Source organism: Anolis sagrei, chromosome 5 (genome assembly GCF_037176765.1).
Source record: "Anolis sagrei isolate rAnoSag1 chromosome 5, rAnoSag1.mat, whole genome shotgun sequence".
Taxonomy (NCBI): Eukaryota; Metazoa; Chordata; class Lepidosauria; order Squamata; family Dactyloidae; genus Anolis; species Anolis sagrei.
The window spans coordinates 85,905,499-85,920,356 of NC_090025.1; the positions used below are offsets into that span (position 1 = coordinate 85,905,499).

The window sequence follows — 14,858 nt, forward strand, 5'->3', positions numbered from 1 at the left end:
ACTAATAGGTTTATTCGCTTTTTTAAAAAATGGTTTGAATAGGTCAAATGGTAGGATTCAGATTTCATTCCCCTTATCTCTGCCCTCAGGGGTTACTTAAGCACTTTGTGTCCTCCTCATAAGCACAGAGTTTCAAGAACAGTTTCTAATATTGAAAAATAACAAATGTGGTAAGTTTGCCCAGATAGATCCGCATTCAAATGAAAAGATGTTTGTAGTCTGGAAAATACTGTGTTCACAAAGTGATAAAAAGACTTCAAGTAAACATTTCTAGAAATAAGTTCCTACAATTGCAGGCCCTACCTGTTAATCATACTTAGCATATCACTCTAAGCTCCCCTTGAAAAATTGTAGACAGCTTTTGGAGGAATCCATAATGCCATAGTTAAGACAAATGTGGAATCAAGCTATTCTTCTCAAGAGTTGTCTGTGCTTCGGGGGCGGGGGGGGGGGGGAGTGTCAATCAGAAAGACATGCCTTGAGCTTCAAGCTGATTACTTGGCACATCTATTTCTTTTGGATTTTTCAGTCTGGTATAGTGAAGAAAGAGATCTCTGTTCAGAACTCCTCATGGTTTCAGAGTAAGGAATAGGATATTCAATATTCCAACTGAATAGAACAGAGCTGAGCAGTGGGGGCAATTAAACTTGGTACATTTTGAATCAGGGAGGCTAGTCTAATTAATTCATCTGGCCCCTAAATTAGTTTGTATTTTAGCAAATAACAAAATTAAAATACAAATTGAGTATCTCTTATCCAAAATACTTGAGACCAGAAGTGTTTTGGATTTTGGATTATTTTGGATTTTAAAATAGCTGTATTTGTGTGTACACACACACACACACTGGGATCTCTTGGTAATGGGACCCATGTCTAAACAAGACATTCACGGAGTTTTCATATATTCCTTATACACTTATTAGCCTGTAGGTAATTTATAAGTAATTTTGCACATGTTACAATGGCCCCATCTACCATTCAATGCAGTTCAAAACTAGCTTCAAATTCCTACAAAAGCACACGAAATAATATCAGTAATGCGCCTCAGTGCTCTGTGGTTTGTGTAGTTACCATCCAGGCCTCAAACTGGTTCCAGGACTTTCAGTGGAATCATCTGCACTGGAAACTTCAATACCAAATTGAAACTGCATTAAATAGTCAGTGCTGATGTGTTTGTATAAACGGAATCATTAGAAAGCAAAGACATCACTATCACAGCCACCCATGTAGACAATTATAAATTTGAGTCTTCTGAATAAGAAATCTATTTTTCTTTTCCTTTACTTTTTGAAAGTATTTTTCAATTTAACTACTTGTAAACTGGGAATACGGAACCTCTAGCCCACCAACCTCCATTTACCTTTGTTTTCAGACATTTGTTGCAATATGCTGGGAAAGTGTAACCTTTCTACACTCTCTGCTTCCCTAAAAATATCCCTTCCTCACTTTGGAGTCATGTCTTTAAATATACCAATGGAAGTACAGGGTGAGGCAGGATAACTTCCTTTTTTTAAAAATGGGCGCCATTCAGTCGGTTGAAGACGTAGTGGAGCGCAAGTGGTCTCGTTCGAGAGGCGGGAGTATAAAGTTTTGTCCTGACATAGTTCAGTCGCCATCATGAGTTGGAGCAGTGAGGAGTGTGCCTTTGCCATTGAGGCCTACTTTTCGAGCAGATTTGAAGTGGCCGGCCTTGCTCTCCAAATTTGGCCCCTTGTGATTTTTTGAAATCTCGTGTTTATGGAAACCGTCCAAGGACCCTACAAGATTTGAAGACCAACATCCAGGAAGAAATTGCCAACATAACGCCTGCTATGCTGGCAAGAGTCACGACAAACACCAGAAATTGGTTTACTCAGTGTTTGGGGAATGGGGGATGTCACCTACCTAATTTGATCTTCAAAACTACGTAAAACAAAACTTTAGGTATGCACCAACATTATAAAAAAAATTCTGATTCATACAATGGGTTTTATTAAGTTTTGAAAAAAGGAAGTTATGCTGCCTCACCCTGTACATTAAAAGGCTGCAATGGATAAACCTGTATGTAAGTACCTGCATATGTATACCTGCATATGACTTTATTTAGTTAAAACATTTATATTCTGCTCTTCTCACCCCGCAGGGGACTGCTCTTCTCACCCCGCAGGGGACGGAGCACAACGTATTATACGGCAAACATTCAATGCCAGGACATAAAACCATAAATATACACAAACATTAAAATCACTGATATCTACTTTAAAATCAGCTGTTTAAAACCATCTTAGGACACCATGCTGGCTCCGGTCAGTGGAGTAAGTTTTCTATTGCCTCACTGCATTGCCTCAAAAGGGTCCCACAGCCAGGTCTAAGCCATCTTTCTGAAGGATAGAAGGGATGAGGCTGATCTAGTCTCACCAGGAAGGGAGTTCCATAGCCTGGGGGGCAATTGCTGAGAAGGCCCTGCCTCTTGCCTCTGTCAAACGCACCTGTGATGGTGGTGGGACCTAGAGCAGAGCCTCCCAAGATTATCTTTAGTCTTCGTGGTGGTTCATAAAGGGAGATGCGTTCATACAGGTAAACTGGGCCAGGGCCATTTAGGGCTTAGGCTAAAGCCAGCACGTTGAGTTGTGCCCGGTAGCAAACAGGCATCCAGTTGAGTTGTAAGATGGGAGGTGTGTGCTCCCTGTGTGCTGCCCCAGTTATTAACCTGGCTGCTTCTCATTGGACTATTTGAAACTTCCAAACAGGCAACCCCATGTAAAGCATGTTGTAGTAGTCTATCCTGGATGTAAACTGAGTGTGGACCACCGTAGCCAAGTCCGACTTCCCAAGGTATGGGCGTAGCTGGTGCACAAGCTTTAATTGTGCAAAAGCCCCCTTAGTCACTGCCGCAACCTGAGGCTCCAGGCTCAGCGATGAGTCCAGGAAGACTCCCAAGCTGCGAACTTGTGCCTTCAAGGGAGTATAATCCCATCCAGCATAGACTGTAACCCTATGCCCTGTTCAGCCTTGCGACTTTGTTTGGTCAACTACACCAAGGACTTCAGTCTTGCCTGGAAACAATCAAATTGCAGTCAGTCCCTAGAAACTAAGGCTTCTATGTGGACTGTATTCTATATGATTCAGAGAATGAAGTCTATTTTAAATTCAGCAGTAAGCAAATGACTTCTGATTAACTGTGTAGTCTTGTGATAATCTACTGAGTTCAGTGAGGATTGTTCCAGGTAAGTGGGAATATGGTTGCTTTCTAAAGAGTGGTCTGTGGGCCTCACATATCCCCAAAGCCATTTTGAAGGTCCCAGGGGGTCCCTAACACTCCCTGATGGTTTTTCTTCTACTAAAAACTGTCCTGCCCCCCTTCTTCTTTTTTTCTTACAAGAGAAGTCAAAATCTGATTTAGTTCTTGGTTGAAATGAAACACCACTCTTGTGCCTAAAACAGCCTAGCCCCTTCCAGGTATAACTGCTCTTTCTGGCATTTAGATAATGGATGGGATCCACTTAGTGAAACAGTTTTCCAAAGGTAAAAAGAAATCAGTGTGAACACAGCTCTCCAGATTCACATGGGAAGCCAAGGTAGCCCACCCACACACAGATATATCTTTCACTCAAAAATGGTAATGTGCATTTTTAGACCTTTAAACCCATTAGTAGTAAATATAACAAATCATTTTGAAGTGGCATGGACATTTTCAGAAAGAACAGGCAACGGAAAGGTATGTTGTGTTATTGTAGTAAAAAAGAAAAAAACGAATGCTCTATTCATTTTGGTTAAACAAGCATACACATTTATTTTCTTGCTTAGGTTATACATGAGTCATTTTTGGATTTTTAAATACAGAGAAGAGGCTGAAACTTTTATTTCTTACCCCCCCCCCCCCCCCGTGAAAACCAGGAACCACTGATATTACCCCTCCATCCCCTCGATAGTTCATTTTGATGCATTCTTGGAGCGATATTAGCAAAGATCTTAACACCAATCAATTTCTGGCACACATCACTTAAAATTCTTGTTCATTCTTTATCACTCAAAGTGACATGCACTATATTTTCATGGGGGGGGGGGAGCTGCCTCTAAATTGATATAAATTGACACAGATTGCTTGTCTGACGCTTAATTTGGGATCAATCATCAACACATACAAGTTATTGATCCTAGAATTTGAAGTACAGATTGCTCCTGTATAACCAAACACTGCTGATAAAGCACACATCCCTTCCTCAGTATATTCATCTCGAATGCTAAAGTAATATTAATATTTAAGCTGTATGACACTAAATCCTAGTGGGTTGGAATGTGTCCAGAGAGTGACTAAAATGATCAAGGGTCTGGAGAACAAGCCCTATGAGAAGTGGCTTAAAGAGCCGGGCATGTTTACTGTGTCCAGTTCTGGGCACCACAATTTAAGGGAGATGTCGACAAGCTGGAATGTGTCCAGAGAAGGATGACTAAAATGATCAAGGGTCTGGAGAACAAGCCCTATGAGGAGTGGCTTAAAGAGCTAGCCTGTAGAAGAGATGGCTGAGAGGAGACATGATAGCCATGTATAAATATGTGAGGGGGAAGTGCATGAGGGATGAGGGAGCGAACTTGTTTTCTGCTGCCCTGGAGACTAGGACGCAGAGCAATGGCTTCAAACTACAGGAAAGAAGATTCCACGTGAACATTAGGAAGAACCTCATAACTGTGAGAGCTGTTCAGCAGTGGAACTCTCTGCCCCGAAGTGTGGTGGAGGCTCCTTCTATGGAGGCTTTTAAACAGAGGCTGGGTGGCCATCTGTTGGGGGTGCTTTGAACGTGATTGTCCTGCTTCTTGGCAGGGGGTTGGACTAGATGGCCCACAAAGTCTCTTCCAACTATGATTCTATGAGTTCAATGGGACCTACTGTAGCAAAATGGACAGCATCTACTTTGCCCTGATTTTCAAACACAGTTCTGTTTCCTTGGACTGTCTTGCCTTAAGTCCTAAGGGGAGGTTGTAGGAGGCTTGTACATCATCTGTATCAAGTGGCCTCTCAACTTTTATACAGTTTTTTTTAAAAAAACAACAACACTGATTTTGATAAGAATAGAAAACACCATGTTAATGTCTGTAATTGTGTATTTCCTACAATGAGCACAGCTTCTGTCACAAAAGTCACCTACTGTTACTGATTCAACTATGTCTGGCAAACAGACATCACATCTATTAAATCTTGTTCTGTCAATATAAAAGTAATGAGTCCCTGCCAAGGCAGAAAACACAGTGAAATGCACAACCAAATTAAGCTTAGCTCTGTGTTTTCTAGTCACTTTTGCTTCAGGCTTTCCAGCTATTAGAAAATCTCCATAAGAACTTGTTTAATGTTAATATCACAACGGTCCTTATGTTTTACTGTTAACAGCCAATTTTTTTATTTCAGTGATTCAAAACTAAATTCATCATTACCGAACTGTGAATTTCAAAGCAGACAATATAAGTAACTTTACACTGGCAGACCCAATATACGTTTCGATTTAACAGACAACCTGAAAATTTTAACATTACCTCTGTGAATTATTTTGTATTTCAATTTATCCATACAACTTTCCTAGGAAAGCCAGATTCCTCCACTTTGACTTTTGTAACGTTCAGTGTGGTAACCTTTCATAAAGGAGCAAATATAGACAAATTGAACAGAACAATTTTGGAGACACATTGCAATTCAAAACTATCAGTTTAAATTCTACTTATTTGTGTCTTTTCTTAGTTATGCTTACATGAAAGTGAAATAGCACTAATCTGCTCTGAACAAGAACTCAGTAGCTTTTGATATGGATTTTAACACATTCTTTTAGTACATACAGTGCTTTCCTTATGCATATCCGTAATACACACTCAAATTACTGGTGATTTTTGGTCGTGTCAGGAGTGACTGCAAATTGCTCCTGGTGTGAGAGAATTGGCCGTCTGCAAGGACGTTGCCCAGGGGACGCCTGGATGATTTTGATGTTTTTATCATCCTTGTGGGAGGCTTCTCTCATGTCCCTGCATGAAGAGCTGGAGCTGATAGAGGGAGCTCATACGCCTCTCCCCGGATTCGAACCTGCGACCTATCGGTCTTCAGTCCTGCCGGCACAGGGGTTCAACCCACTGCGCCACCGGGGGCTCCTACTGGTGATGATATGCTTGATATGAACAAGGAATTCTTTAGTGCCACATTAAATTACATTAATGCAAATTGGTATTTCAATGTGGCACTGTGAATATCTGAAATATGTCTCTGGTATCCAGAAATAGAGAAGGCAGAGCACAAACAGAAGCTCCCTTCCTACTGAGATACACTCAAGCTCAATGAAATATTCTGGGCAGAACTGTTTAACCACCATATTTCAACCCGGAATAATACTAAGCTAAGCCTTAACTATGTAATATTATTGATTAGATATGGCTAACCAGATTTTAAAGTTGCTCTTTACATATCCGGGTTACCAAATCTATTTCCTTAATGTGAACCGATCATTAGGCTTTCCTGAAAAGATTTGTTCAGATGGGGTTTGCCTTTACAGGCCAGAGTGTGGGTTTCCCAAGGGACTAGGGATGTAAACACTGACCCCCAGAACCCAAAATCAAAACCCAATTTACTTCACTATGCCAATTCTCTTTAATGAACTTTAACACATCATTAAAGCATATACTAATAATTCCACCTCTTTTATTTTTGTGCACCTTTACTGAAGAAGCAATCTCTATAACAGGAAACCTACCTAGCCAGAGTAAATATACAGGTTTTCAAATGGGGACCCGCTTTGACATTGATATATCTCTGCAACCAGAAACCACTCATGAAATAAACTCTAAGGCCCTTTCCATATAGAACTAGATTATATGGTAGTGTGGACTCAGATAACCTAGTTCAAAGCAGGTATTGTGGATTATCTGCCTTGATATTCTGGATTATATGGCCTCTTGTTTGAGGGCCCTTCCACACAGCCATGCAACGAAGAATGTAAGGCAGAAAATCCCCACAATATCTACTTTGAACTGTTTACCCGAGTCCATACTGCCATATATTCCAGTTCAAAATAATGTGAGATTTTATTCAACTGTGCGGAAGGGGCCCATGTTTTGAAGTATAGCGAGGAGGTGAATGTGACACCTCAGCCCTGCTTAGTACAGACAACAAAACAAGGCCACAAATCTACTTTCACTGAAATGTGGTAGGCCTCTTGTCTGAGGGCCCTTCGACACAGCCATTTCAACCAGGCCAAGGCAAATAATCCAAAGAATCTGCTTTGGACTGGGTTATATGAGGGCCCTTCCACACAGCCGTGCAACCCAGAATATAAGGCAGAAAATCCCCACAATATCTGCTTTGAACTGGGTTATCTTGAGTCCACACGGCCATATATTCCAGTTCAAAACAGATGTGAGATTTTATTCAATTGTGTGGAAGGGGCCCATGTTTTGAAGCATAGCGAGGAGATGAATGTGACTCCTCAGCCCTGGCTAGAACAGACAACCAAACAAGGCCACAAATCTACTTTCAGTGAAATACTGTAGGCCTCTTGTCTGAGGGTCCTTCGACACAGCCATTTAAACCAGAAGATCAAGGCAGATAATCCACTGTCTGCTGCCATATATTCCAGTTCAAAACAGATGTGAGATTTTATTCAACTGTGTGGAAGAGGCCCATGTTTTGAAGCATAGCGAGATGTGACTCCTCAGCCCTGGCTAGAACAGACAACAAAACAAGGCCACAAATCTACCTTCAGTGAAATGCCATAGGCCTCTTGTTTGAGGGCCATGCAACCCAGAATAAAAGGCAGAAAATCCCCACAATGCCTGCTTTGAACTGGGTTGAGTCCACACCGCCATATATTCCAGTTCAAAGCAGATAATGCGGGTTTTTACTCAACTGTGTGGAAGGGGCCCATGTTTTGAAGTATAGTGAGGAGGTGAATGTGACACCCCAGCCCTGCTTAGTAGACAACAAAACAAGGCCACAAATCTACTTTCAATGAAATACTGTAGGCCTCTTGTCTGAGGGCCCTTCGACACAGCCATTTCAACCAGAAAGTCAAGGCAGATAATCCACAGAATCTGCTTTGAACTGGGTTATATGGGGGCCCTTCCACACAGCCATGCAACGCAGAATATAAGGCAGAAAATCCCCACAATATCTGCTTTGAACCCAAGTCCATACTGCCATATATTCCAGTTCAAAACAGCCCTGCTTAGTACAGACAACAGAACAAGGCCACAAATCTACCTTCAGTGAAATGAGGTAGGCCTCGTTTGAGGGCCATGCAACCCAGAATATAAGGCAGAAAATCCCCACAATGCCTGCATTGAACTGGGTTGAGTCCACACGGCCATATATTCCAGTTCAAAGCAGATGTGAGATTTTATTCATCTGTGTGGAAGGGGCCCATGTTTTGAAGCATAGCGAAGAGATGAATGTGACACCTCAGCCCTGCTTAGTACAGACAACCAAAGGCCACAAATCTACTTTAAGTGAAACACTATAGGCCTCTTGTCTGAGGGTCCTTCGACACAGCCATTTAAACCAGAAGGTCAAGGCAGATAATCCACTGCCTGCTGCCATATATTCCAGTTCAAAACAGATGTGAGATTTTATTCAACTGTGTGGAAGAGGCTCATGTTTTGAAGCATAGCGAGATGTGACTCCTCAGCCCTGGCTAGAACAGACAACAAAACAAGGCCACAAATCTACCATCAGTGAAATGCCGTAGGCCTCTTGTTTGAGGGCCATGCAACCCAGAATATAAGGCAGAAAATCCCCACAATGCCAGCTTTGAACTGGGTTATCTTGAGTCCACACGGCCATATATTCCAGTTCAAAGATGATAATGTGCGATTTTACTCAGCTGTGTGGAAGGGGCCCATGTTTTGAAGTATAGCGAGGAAATGAATGTGACACCCCAGCCCTGCTTAGTAGACAACAAAACATGGCCACAAATCTACTTTCAGTGAAATACTGTAGGCCTCTTGTCTGAGGGCCCTTCCACACAGCCACTTCAACCAGAAAGTCAAGGCAGATAATCCACAGAATCTGCTTTGAAATGGGTCATATGGGGGCCCTTTGAACTGGGTTATCTTGAGTCCACACCGCCATATATTCCAGTTCAAAGCAGATAACGTGGGATTTTACTCCACTGTGTGGAAGGGGCCTGAGTCCGCACTGTCATAGAATCCAGTTCAATGTGGACTGTATGAATGAGTGCCACTTCTCACCAGGAAGAGTCCCTCTGTGGCAGGCCTTGCGTCCACTTCCATGGCAGCCCCACAGACCTGAGCGGGCCTTCCACTCGCACCCAGGCGCCACTGAGCCTTGAGACGCAGACCTCGTGATAGCAAGCGCGCCCGTGCCTCCTCCGCCGGCACCATCTTAGAAGAGGCCTCGCCGGCCCAGGAGGGAGGAAGGAGGGAGGGAGCGGGAAGCGCCTCCTAAGATGGCTGCCGCGAGCGAGGCCTGGCCCGCTTGGCCCTCAGGTGGGAACTTCCGAGAGGCACTTCCCGGGGCCCTTTCCTCCTCACCCGCCTTGTTTCGGACAGTATTACCAAGTGGCAGAGAAAGAAGCGGCTGTTCGCTGGCCCTCAGCTCCGTGAAGAAGAAGACGCCCAGCCTCCTCGGATGCCGCCTCCCAAACTGCGCCACTCGCAGCGACTGAGCTACAAGAGCAGGCACCCAACTCCCGCCTCGTGGCGCTGTCCCGCTATTGGTCGCGCCGCCTGCCACTCTTCTCCTGTACTCGTTTGTATTGGGCGCTGTCCAGCCCCGCCCCGCCCCCCTCTCTCGCGCTCGCGCTCTCTCTCTCTCTCTCTCTCTGGGCGCCGTGAGGTAAATAGAAGCAGGATCTCAAAATGGCGGAGCCGCCGCTGAGTCCCGTCCGAGGCGCGACGGTGGCGCCGCCGCTGCTGCTCCCGCTCCCTCCGCCGCAGGAGCCCTTCCCGTCCAACGCCAGGCCTCCCCCGCGGGGCTTCCAGCCGCCTTCCAAGCGCGCCAAAGCCGCCGAAGAGCGCGGCCTCAAAGGCCCCAAGCGTGTCAACGGCGAGGGCGGCGGCAGCAGCAGCAGCAATAGGAAGCCGCCGCCACAGCCCTCCTTGTGGAGCCTCGCCGCCTTTTCCTCCGGAGCCGCCGCCAGCAGTAGCAGCAGCAGCGGCTCATCCGGCGCGGGGTCCTTCTCTTTCCCGCCTCACTTGCCTCCCAAGTTGCTCCTGCCGCCGCCCTCGGCGCACCAGCACCATCAGCACCGCTTGGCCGTCGCCGTCGAAGGAGGCAAGACGAAGAGGCCCAAGGAGAAGCGGGACAAGGAGAAGCGGAAGGGCTGGGAGGAGAACGGCGAGGTCAAGGTGCTGCTCCCGCCGGCCCAGGCCCGGGCCCGGGCGCTCCAGCAGCAGCCCCACCGCCATCACCGACACCGCCGCCGCCAGGAAGGTGAGACACCGGGTGGTGGGGGGAGCGTGGAGGGTCGTGTCTGCCGCCCCCAAGGCCTTCTGCTGGCCTTTTGGGTGGGTGTGTGTGTGTATGTCAAGGGCAGGCGCCTCCAGCGGAATGGCTGCCTCGCTTGCCCGCCTGCCTGCCTTCCTCCACATGGAATAAACATGCTGCCTGCCAGGCCCGTAGCCAAGATTATGATTCGGGGGGTGCTGAGTTTGATTCGGGGGGGGGGGGGTTGAGTTTGATTCAAAAGGGAGGGGGGCTGAGGATCTACCCTAGCAAACCTTTTGTATCGTTATCCTAATAGCCCCATGCATATGGGCATTTTATTACCTGATAACAGGATAATCCTCTATATTTCCAGTCATATAAATAAGTATTATTGATTCCAGTGAGGCTTCACTGAAAGTGAGTCATAGGCAGAGACGGCCCTAGGCAATTTTCAACGGTAAACAAACTATTTTGGTGCCCCCCCCCCAACCAATCATAGAATCAAAGAGTTGGAAGAGACCTCATGGGCCATCCAGTCCAACCCCCTGCCAAGAAGCAGGAATATTGCATTCCAATCACCCCTGACAGATGGCCATCCAGCCTCTGTTTAAAACAGTGGTTCTCAAGCTGGGGTCCCCAGATGTTTTTGGCCTACAACTCCCAGAAATCTCAGCCATTTTACCAGCTGTTAGGATTTCTGGGAGTTGAATGCCAAAAACATCTGTGGACCCCAGGTTGAGAACTACTGGTTTTACTACTGGGAAGTGTTACATATGTGACACTTGGCTTTTAAGTCCTGATTCTTCCCCTCAAAAATGGCCCATTCCCCCAGGTCTTCTCTTTTAAGATACAACACAAGAGGCAATTTTCACATTGTTTAAAAGCTTCCAAAGAAGGAGCCTCCACCACACTCCGGGGCAGAGAGTTCCACTGCTGAACGGCTCTCACAGTCAGGAAGTTCTTCCTCATGTTCAGATGGAATCTCCTCTCTTGTAGTTTGAAGCCATTGATCCGTGTCCTAGTCTCCAAGGAAGCAGAAAACAAGCTTGCTCCCTCCTCCCTGTGGCTTCCTCTCACATATTTATACATGGCTATCATATCTCCTCTCAGCCTTCTCTTCTTCAGGCTAAACATGCCCAGCTCCTTAAGCCGCTCCTCATAGGGCTTGTTCTCCAGACCCTGGATCATTTTAGTCACCCTCCTCTGGATACATTCCAGCTTGTCAATATCTCTCTTGAATTGTGGTGCCCAGAATTGGACACAATCTTCCAGGTGTGGTCTAACCAGAGAAGAATAGAGGGGTAGCATTACCTCCCTAGATTTAGACACTATGCTCCTATTGATGCAGGCCAAAATCCCATTGGCTTTTTTTGCCGCCACATCACATTGTTAGCTCATGTTTAACTTCTTGTCCACGAGGACTCCAAGATCTTTTTCACACGTACTGCTCTCGAGCCAGGCATTGTCCCCTATTCTGTATCTTTGCATTTCGTTTTTCCTGCCAAAGTGGAGTATCTTGCATTTGTCACTGTTGAACTTCATTTTGTTAGTTTTGGTCCATCTCTCTAATCTGTCAAGATCATTTTGAATTCTGCTCCTGTCCTCTGGACTATTGGCTATCCCTCCCTATTTGGTGTCGTCTGCAAACTTGATGATCATGCCTTCTAGCCCTTCATCTAAGTCATTAATAAAGATGTTGAACAGGACCGGGCCCATCAACGATAGAACTGGGTCAAGCCCCCCACATAGAACCCCCATGTGGGCCACAGCAACGCGTGACAGAGGACGGCTAGTAAATAAATAAATAGTGTGGAAGGGCCCTCTGTCTTTGGACCAGATCCTCCCCCCCCCCACCTCCTTCTCCTCCTCAGGGTGGGGGGGGGGATTCTCTCAAGCGCTGCTTCTTTATTATTATTATTATTATTATTATTATTATTTCGTACATTTCTACCCCACCCTTCTCCCCATAAGGGCGGCCTCACATAAGCATCAAATGATGCTAACAACATATACACCATAAAATTACAATTAAAACAGTAAAATGTTTTTAAAAACATTATACAAAATCATCAATACATTCATTTAAGAATATATTAACGTGCCAGTAAAGCCAAAAACCAAGCCAGGAGAATCCAATGTCGTAAAAATTCCAAAATTCCTTTCCATATTCCCGCTATCCTCTAGTCTGGCCTGCCCCCAGAACCAGGTCTTCAATTGTCTTCTGAAGGACAGGAGGGAGGTGGCCAACCTGATGTTCTTAGGGAGAGAGTTCCACAGATGGGGGGCCACTGCCGAGAAGGCCTTGTCTTTCGTCCTCCCCAACCACGTTTGCGAGAGTGGTGAGATCGAGAGCAGGGCCTCTCCTGATGATCTTAAGCATCATGATGGTTCATAGCAGGAGATATGTTCAGACAGGTAATCTGGACCAGAACCGTTGGGGCCCTGCCCCTTAAGCACAGCACTGGGATCATGAAATAAAAATATGGCCAAGGTTCTGAGCTCCCACCTTGGTATTTACACAAATCTCTTTCCCCGACAACATGGCAGTGTTTACAGTGGACTCTGCAGAAAATTGCTTCAGGCAAATCACCCTGCTTCACAAGTCTTGCAAATGCTGACTTGTCTGTAAATGCTTTGATTTCTAGACCTGTTTCATGTGTCTATATATCTGGGGTCATACACACATTTCTTGGACAGAAAAGGGGTCGCAAGTAGAAGTCCTGATCTAAACAGCTGCATCAGGAAAGGGTTGAATAATAATGATACTAATAATTTTATTTTTATATTCTGCCACCATCTCCCCAAGGGGACTTGGAGTGGCTTACATGGGGACCAAGCCCAGCAAAACAAAAACTGAAGGCTGTTCAGGGCCCTTCCAGACAGGCCCTATATCGCAGGATCTGATCCCAGGTTTTCTGCTTTGAACTGGATTACATCAATCAATCTTTATTTATATCTCATCCCATCTCCGTCATTAAAGCCCTATCCATAGACCTTTCATTACATGAGTCTGCACTGCCAGATAATCTGGCATGAACAGAAAACCTGGGATCTGTTCCTGGGATATAGAGCCTGTCTGGAAAGGCCCCCAGTGAGGATGATGTGTGATTTTCTTGTATCTTTTTTTTTTTTTTTAGAAGGTGGCTCTGGCAGCAGAGACGCAGGCTTATCTACTCCTGTCAAAAAAGGGTGTGTGGAAAGGGCTCTTGCCTGAGGCCTTCCTTTGCTTTCCAGACCCATTAGGGAAACAACTTCCTTCTGCTAGGTGGCAAAGGCCTCAACTGGATTCAGAAATGAAATATAATGCTTTCTAGTGTTATAATGGAAATCAAACTTTGGTAGCGTGGAAGGATCGGTTTCTGGCAGCTTGTTAATCAAATTAACTTTGATAGATTTTGTTTAAGAGATCAGAAAGTGCTTTGTGAGATGCTCGTTCCAAATATGTGTGTATCTGTTTTGGTTATTTGAGTGTTAATAGTGAGCCTTAAATTATTTTGGTCTTACAAATTAGAAATGGCATGTTTCCCTAGCATATGCTTCAGCCATCATGGTTTCTTAAAAGATGAGCTGGATAAGATTTGGATGGCCTAATTAATGGACTGTTTACTAGGAGGTAAGCCCTCCTGAGTACACTTGTGCATATTTCTAAAGGAGAATATTTAAAGATCAGTGTATTTGAATTTGGCATGAATATAATTTTACTCGCCCCTACATGGACTTGATGCAGCTAGCAATTCTGTTTCTTTACCTATATAAGGAATTTGGGTAGTCTGTTCCACATAAGTAATCATTTGTAGGCTTCAAATGTGAAAGAAGTGGTGGCAGGCAGGCCTGTAGCGAGGGGGGGGGGGTGAGGGGGTTGGGGGTTCAACCCCCCCCCAAAAAATGTTTCAGATTTTTTTTTAAAACTTGGTTTACTCATGAATTTTAACTGGTTAACCAAATCTCCATGCTAAGTCTATGAGATGCAAAAAATTAAGAGTCCCTCCAGAACTGTAAGCACTATCTCAAGCAAATATTGACAATTTATTCACACTGTCATTACTTGCAGCAATAGCCGATGTAGTGAAGCAAACAAGTTGTGTGTGTGTGTGTTGAATGCTCTCATTAAGGAGGCCAGGCTTGGTGGAGGTGGTTGACAGGGGCAGAGCTGCAGGCTATTGAAGGCTGCTCTGCCCACTGTTATGGTCTTTGCTTCAGCGTGAGCTAGGAGGCAGGTTTCAACACCACCACCACCACCCCCTGCGAAATTTTCAACCCCCCCCCCCCCGAAAATTTCAACCCCTCCCAAAAAATTTTTCTGGCTACGGCCCTGGTGGCAGGGTTGGTAATTGACCTTGAATTTGTGGAAGGCTGCAATAAAAAAGGAATAATGTTCGCGAAGTAGCCCATAACACAATTACAAAACTGTAAAGAGCACATACCTCTCTACATATCTGAATGGTAGGGTTGAAGATAACAC

At 45.0% G+C, this 14,858-nt stretch overlaps 1 protein-coding gene across 1 annotated transcript in view; it reads left to right on the forward strand.

Moving 5' to 3' along the window:
• Window positions 1-9,762: 9,762 nt before the first annotated feature.
• The window catches only part of RSBN1L (round spermatid basic protein 1 like), a 38,954-nt gene continuing 33,858 nt past the window's right edge, over window positions 9,763-14,858 (forward strand). The window contains exon 1 of the mRNA XM_060778316.2: window positions 9,763-10,402. Coding sequence (XP_060634299.2) covers window positions 9,829-10,402 — 574 coding nt within the window. The 5' untranslated portion in view covers window positions 9,763-9,828. The remainder of the gene's footprint in view (window positions 10,403-14,858) is intronic.